The sequence below is a fragment of the Marmota monax genome, unplaced genomic scaffold (assembly GCF_021218885.2).
Source record: "Marmota monax isolate L192 unplaced genomic scaffold, Marmota_monax_Labrador192_F-V1.1 WCK01_AAM20220418_F8-fsc00215, whole genome shotgun sequence".
Lineage (NCBI taxonomy): Eukaryota > Metazoa > Chordata > Mammalia > Rodentia > Sciuridae > Marmota > Marmota monax.
Window position 1 is genome coordinate 1,979,563 of NW_026695214.1, and position 5,730 is coordinate 1,985,292.

Sequence of the window (5,730 nt, forward strand, 5' to 3'; positions counted from 1 at the left end):
AGAACACATTCGAAGGTTTCAAACTCGGAAATTACAAAAGGATGAAGTGTAGTGTAGTTAAGTTTCAGTCCTGGGAACAGGACTTTGTTGCCAGATTCTTCTGTGGTCCTCCAGTTCTTCAGCGCGGCCAGAGCGCACAGAGCAGGCCAGGCTGTTCTTCACCCTGCCCGCCCGCTGCCCCCATCACTGCTTGGATACTTTCCACATCTTTACACAGTGGGCATCTTCAGTCTGTTTATGAAGGCTAGGACTCCACTGGCTAGATCAGTCATGGATTTGTCACTCACACCTCCTGGATGGGCATCTAGATTGTTTTGAGCCATTTGCAGAGATGTGCCACACTAGCAAGTAACCTGGTACAGACATAATTTTGCATGTTTCTGATCTCTCTTAAGGAGAAATTCCTGGAATTGCTGGCTTGTGCTTGTACATAGCTCATCCCAGCTAAGTATAAAAGGAACTGTTCGCCCACTCACTTGCCAACAATGTTTGGCATGAATGGAACCTACAAGAAACAGAGTCAAGCACAGGTATACACCTGCAACATGCCTTTTCTGTGCAACGTGAGGTTTCTGGGATGTGGTCATGCTGTTCCATCCTGCAGGTTTCCACCGAAGCACTCGCCTCCTAGAAGACTTCATGAACCACCCCAACTCCCAGTGTGAGCTCAGCCCAGAGCCCCTCTCTTCCTGCATTCCTATAGCATCCAACTTCCTGCATCAGAGCAGTCCCGCACCCCCACTGGCTGGTTTGTCTGCCAGTGGATGGTGATCTCCTGGGACAGGGTGCAGTGGCCTCTGTTTTGGACACTGTCCTTCCAGTACCAAGGACAGAGCTAGCCCATAGTAGGTGCTCAGTAAATACTGGCCACTTTCGATGACATGAATATATGCAAGGGCTTATCACAGAGAAGGAAACGAGGCCTGGAGAATAGATTCGCTTGCCCAGACTGCCAAAGGAAGGCTGGAGCCAGGTTCAAATCCAGCATGCCAGTACTTTCTGAAGACTGTCGCTGCATTCAACACCCTCCCCCACCTGCCCTCTGGCCCAGCACAGTGCCTGGCACAGACAGGGCTTGATAAATGAGTATTTGTTGAAAGAATGAATGAATACGTGCATCTGCTGGGGAGTGGGGGATGGCTGCATTCAGCCTCCCGGGCCCGAAGCCCCCTCCGTCTCAGCGGCCGTCTCCCCCGCACAGGTCCCAGGAGCCACAGCTGCCCTGCCTCCCGGCTCCCGGTCCCCGGTCCTCCGCTTCCGGCTTCCCAGACAGTCTTTCCTCTTCCAGGCTCCGACCAAAGGCCGAGTTTCCGGGGGGAAGGCTTAGGCGGTGACACCGAGCCCAGCCTCCTCCTCCACCCCCCACCACGCTCGGCCCCCTCCCTCCCCGCCACCACCGTCCGCGTTCGGCCGGCCGCGGGGAAGGAAGAAAGGAGCGAAGGAGGCGGAGGTAAGACCCGGCGCCCAGCAGCCAGAGCAAGCCCCAGGCCCCGGGCTGAGAAACCCGCAAGGCCGCCACCCGCCGCCCAATTCTGCAGATCATGCTTGCGGGGAGCCGCAGGCTGGGCCCTGAGCGGATCGCCCCCTCCGGGACCTAGGGCCCCTGTCGCGGCAGCCTCCGCCCCCCGGACCCGTCGACCGGTCCAGGGTCGGGCCCTCAGCCTCCTCCTCCCTGGGGATCTCCAGCATCCAGGCTCCCAGACCCCTCCTCCCCTTGCTCTGGAGCCCGACCCCCTCCCCCAACCCCCTCCTCCACCTGGATCCCGGAACTCTGTGTCCTACCTACCAGGCGGTTAGACCACCCATCCCATCCAGTCCACACCCAGAAGTCCAGACCCCAGGTCCTTCCTCCCCCAGACCCAGAAGTCCAGACCTCAGCTTCAGACCCAGGGGTCCAGACTCCAGCCCTCCTCCTTCAGACCCAGGGGTCCAGGCCCAGCCTCCTCCCTCAGACCCAGGGTCCAGACCCAGGGGTCCAGGCCCAGCCTCCTCCTTCAGACACAGGGGTCCAGGCCCAGCCTCCTCCTTCAGACCCAGGGGTCCAGATTACAGCCTCCTCCCTCAGACCCAGGGTCCAGACCCCAACCACCTCCCCCAGACCCAGGGTCCAGCCCCCAGCCTTCCTCCCTCAGATTCAGGGGTCCAGCCCCAGCCCTCTGCTCTCAGACCCAAGGTCCAGCCCCCAGCCTCCTCCCTCAGATTCAGGGGTCCAGCCCCAGCCCTCTGCCCTCAGACTGGGAGTCTGAGCTCTCCAATTCCCTGGCGTCTGCAAGCCCCTGCCTCTGGGTGCAGACACTCCATTTCCTGGGCCTCAAGACTTGAAATCCCACCCCCTCCATTTTGGCCCCTTGGGGGCTAGTTTCTGGCCTCTCCCAAAAATCCCACCGTAGGGCCCTTGAGCAAAAGCAGCTGGCTGACTCTCTGTCTCCTCTCCTGTCTCCCGTTGTCCCTTCGGTCCCTGCCTCGACCCTCCCACTGGCCTGGTCTGCTTGCACTTTCTGCCCCTGGGTCTCTAAACCTCTCCCTTTCCCTCTCCTGGATGCTCTCTCCATTTGTGCTTCTTTGCTCCTCTTGTTTCTGATTTTCCTGACTCTGTCCCATCTCTGCTTCTGATCTGGGTCTGTCTGCCCGTCGCTCACCTCTGCCCACCTTCCTGCCTTCCTCCTCCGTCCCTCCCCTCTCCCTGGGTGAGCGCTGACCCGCTGTCCCGCCTTTGCCTGTCTCTGTGGCTGCCCCTCTCTGCCACACCCCACAGACCTCCCTTCACCTCTGCCCGCCTCTCCCCTTTTTCCCCACAGACATGGATCCGCAGCCCCCTCCACCTGCCCAGGGCAGCCCACCACACCGGGGCCGGGGCCGGGGCCGTGGCCGGGGCCGGGGCCGGGGTCGTGGACGTGGCAGGGGAGGCGCTGGAGCCCCTCGGGCGCCCCTGCCCTGCCCCACATGTGGCCGCCTCTTCCGCTTCCCTTACTACCTCTCCCGGCACCGGCTGAGCCACTCAGGCCTCCGTCCCCACGCCTGTCCCCTGTGCCCGAAGGCCTTCCGCAGGCCTGCCCATCTCTCCCGCCACCTGCGAGGCCACGGGCCCCAGCCCCCGCTGCGCTGCGCCGCCTGCCCTCGCACCTTCCCGGAGCCCGCCCAGCTCAGGCGCCACCTGGCCCAGGAGCACGCGGGCGGCGAGGTTGAGCTGGCCATCGAGAGGGCAGCCAAGGAGGCGGCCGAGTCCAGCTGGAGCCCTCAGGAGGAGGGCGCAGAGCAGCCAGCCACTGCAGTGGCCGCGGCCGCGGAGGAGGAGACAGCGTGGCCGGAGTCGTGGCCTGCCGGGGATCCAGCCCCACTGGCCGCCCCCGAGAGCGTCGAGCCCCGGGAGGCGGAGGCGGAGGAGGCCGAGGCTGGGGCAGCCGAGCTGAGAGCCGAGCTGGCGCTGGCGGCCGGGCGGCAGGAGGAGAAGCAGGTCCTGCTCCAGGCCGACTGGACGCTGCTATGCCTCCGCTGCCGCGAAGCCTTTGCCACCAAGGGCGAGCTCAAAGCGCACCCGTGTCTGCGCCCCGAGGGCGAACAGGAGGGTGAAGGGGGGCCCCCGCCACGCCCCAAGCGACACCAGTGCTCCATCTGCCTCAAGGCCTTCGCCAGGCCCTGGTCCCTGTCGCGCCACCGGCTGGTCCACTCCACGGACCGCCCTTTTGTGTGCCCAGACTGCGGCCTAGCCTTCCGCCTCGCCTCCTACCTCCGCCAGCACCGCCGCGTCCACGGAGCGCTCAGCCTGCTGGCCCCGCTGCCCGGGGCGGGCAAGAAGGACGACAAGGCCTCAGGTGGACGGAACTCGGGGAAAGGGCCTGAGGGGGGCGAAGGGGCCGAGTGCGGGGGTGCCCCCGAAGGGGGAGAAGGCGGGCACAACGGAGGAGACACCGCCCCAGCCCGGCCCCCAGCGGGGGAGCCCCGCTTCTGGTGTCCCGAGTGCGGCAAAGGTTTCCGACGCCGGGCACACCTGCGGCAGCACGGTGTGACCCACTCGGGGGCGCGCCCCTTCCAGTGCGTGCGTTGCCAGCGGGAGTTCAAGCGGCTGGCGGACCTGGCCCGCCACGCGCAGGTCCACGCTGGCGGCCCGGCCCCGCACCCGTGCCCCCGCTGCCCACGGCGCTTCTCGCGAGCCTACAGCCTCCTTCGCCACCAGCGCTGCCACCGCGCAGAGCTGGAGAGGGCGGCAGCGCTGCAGGCGCTCCAGGCCCAGGCCGCGCCTTCGCCCCAGCCACCTGAGCAGGATGCGGAAGGGCTCCCTCTGCCCCTCTCACACATCAAGGAAGAGCCACCCTCCCCCGGGACCCCACCCCGGTCCCCTCCCGCTCCCCCCGTCTTCCTCAGCGCCTCCTGTTTCGACAGCCAAGACCACTCGGCCTTTGAGATGGAGGAAGAAGAGGTAGACAGCAAAGCGCATCTGCGCGGCCTGGGGGGCCTGGCCTCCTGACCCTCGTACCCACCCTCCGCCCCTCCGTTCGAGCTCTGGGTTCGCAGTATGGAGGAGGGAAGTTGAAGGAGAGGCACCTCCTGTCTACCCTGCCCCAAGCCCTTGACACTAAGGAGAGGAGGCCCTGGGCCACCCACCGTCCCCATTGCCCATCCCTAGACCCCTGATGCCGGTTAGGAACCGATCGCCCCGACCCATGTCTTAAGGCAGAACCACTTGGAAAAGGAGGCGGAGGACATTTGGCCAGAGGGACTCAGACTGGTGGGTTTGCCCCAGCCTGCCTGTTCCCTGTGACATACACTGGACACCATCACCTCTTTGGAACTGCCAGACCCTGGGGGTTTCCAGTGATCAAAGGTCTGTCCCTGTTCCTCTGTCTGTGAATAAATGTGAGTTCGTGAAACCCAGGAGTGAGGCTGTGTGTGCAGGTGGGGGTGGGGTGTGCTTGGGTTCTGAGCAGGAGAGACCCTGTGCCCAAGCACCTTGGCCTGAGAAGAAGCAGGGGTGCAGCACCATGGACCACCAGTATGGTAGCCCTGTGGGTCCTTGCACTCCTCTTGCAGCCAAGCTTGCCCTACATTTCCTCTGCGCCAGACCCGTGCTGAGCCCGGCAGGAACTGAGGAGGAAGGAGCTAAGTCCCCTTCTTTGAAGAGCTGGAGTCCCAGGGCTGCTCTGCCCACTAGACTTTTTTGTGGTGCTGGAATGTTCTAGACCTTTGCTGTCCAATAGGGTGTCTAGTAATGGGTACTATTTTAGTTAAATTTAGAATAAGTAAGTTTAATTCAAATGAAATATAATTAAAAGTTCAGTTCCTCACCAAATATAGCTGGTGGCTTCCATATTGTACAGCACAGATCTAGAATATCCCATCATTGTGAAGAGTTGTAGCGGACAGCACTGCTCTAGGTAATCCGTATGCATCATGGTGTTGGTATTGATGAGGTCCGCTGAAGGTCACTGTGGAGGGCACTGGAAGGTGGGGCCTCTCTGGGGAGGTGGTGGTTGGCCTGAATTAAGATGGAAGGAACCAGATGTGAGAAGGCACTGTCTGGAAGGAGCCGGGCGCGGAGGGACAGCCAGGGCCAGGCTGTGAGGTGGGCAGGTTTGACATGTTGAAGAAAATACTCTCAGGGGTGGGCGGGATGTTTAGAGTTGACTCAGGTGTTAGACCCTGGAGTGGAGGGGAGGGTACCTGCCAGTCAGCCTTCTGCTGGCATCCTGCCCCTCCCCCTTCCAAGGCTGTCTCGAGCCCTGGGCAAATGAT

At 62.7% G+C, this 5,730-nt stretch overlaps 1 protein-coding gene across 3 annotated transcripts; it reads left to right on the forward strand.

The window, feature by feature from the left end:
- The first annotated feature begins 1,304 nt into the window (after window positions 1-1,304).
- Window positions 1,305-4,868, forward strand: Znf579 (zinc finger protein 579). Of its 3 annotated transcripts, none has more exons than XM_046431065.2 (2): window positions 1,305-1,450; window positions 2,756-4,868. In XM_046431065.2, the coding sequence occupies exon 2, from the start codon at window positions 2,801-2,803 to the stop codon at window positions 4,463-4,465; it is 1,665 nt and encodes a 554-aa protein (XP_046287021.1). In that variant the 5' UTR covers window positions 1,305-1,450; window positions 2,756-2,800; the 3' UTR covers window positions 4,466-4,868. The 3 variants fall into 3 exon arrangements, with proteins under 3 accessions (XP_046287021.1, XP_046287020.1, XP_046287018.1); XM_046431064.2 differs by having other exon boundaries at window positions 1,318-1,450; window positions 2,799-4,868; XM_046431062.2 differs by having other exon boundaries at window positions 1,365-2,072; window positions 2,174-4,868.
- The last annotated feature ends 862 nt before the right edge of the window (window positions 4,869-5,730 follow it).

What these genes read in the sequence shown, in the direction of transcription:
- Znf579 (XM_046431065.2), top strand. Translation starts at nt 2,801, where the DNA reads ATGGATCCGCAGCCCCCTCCACCTGCCCAGGGCAGCCCACCACACCGG.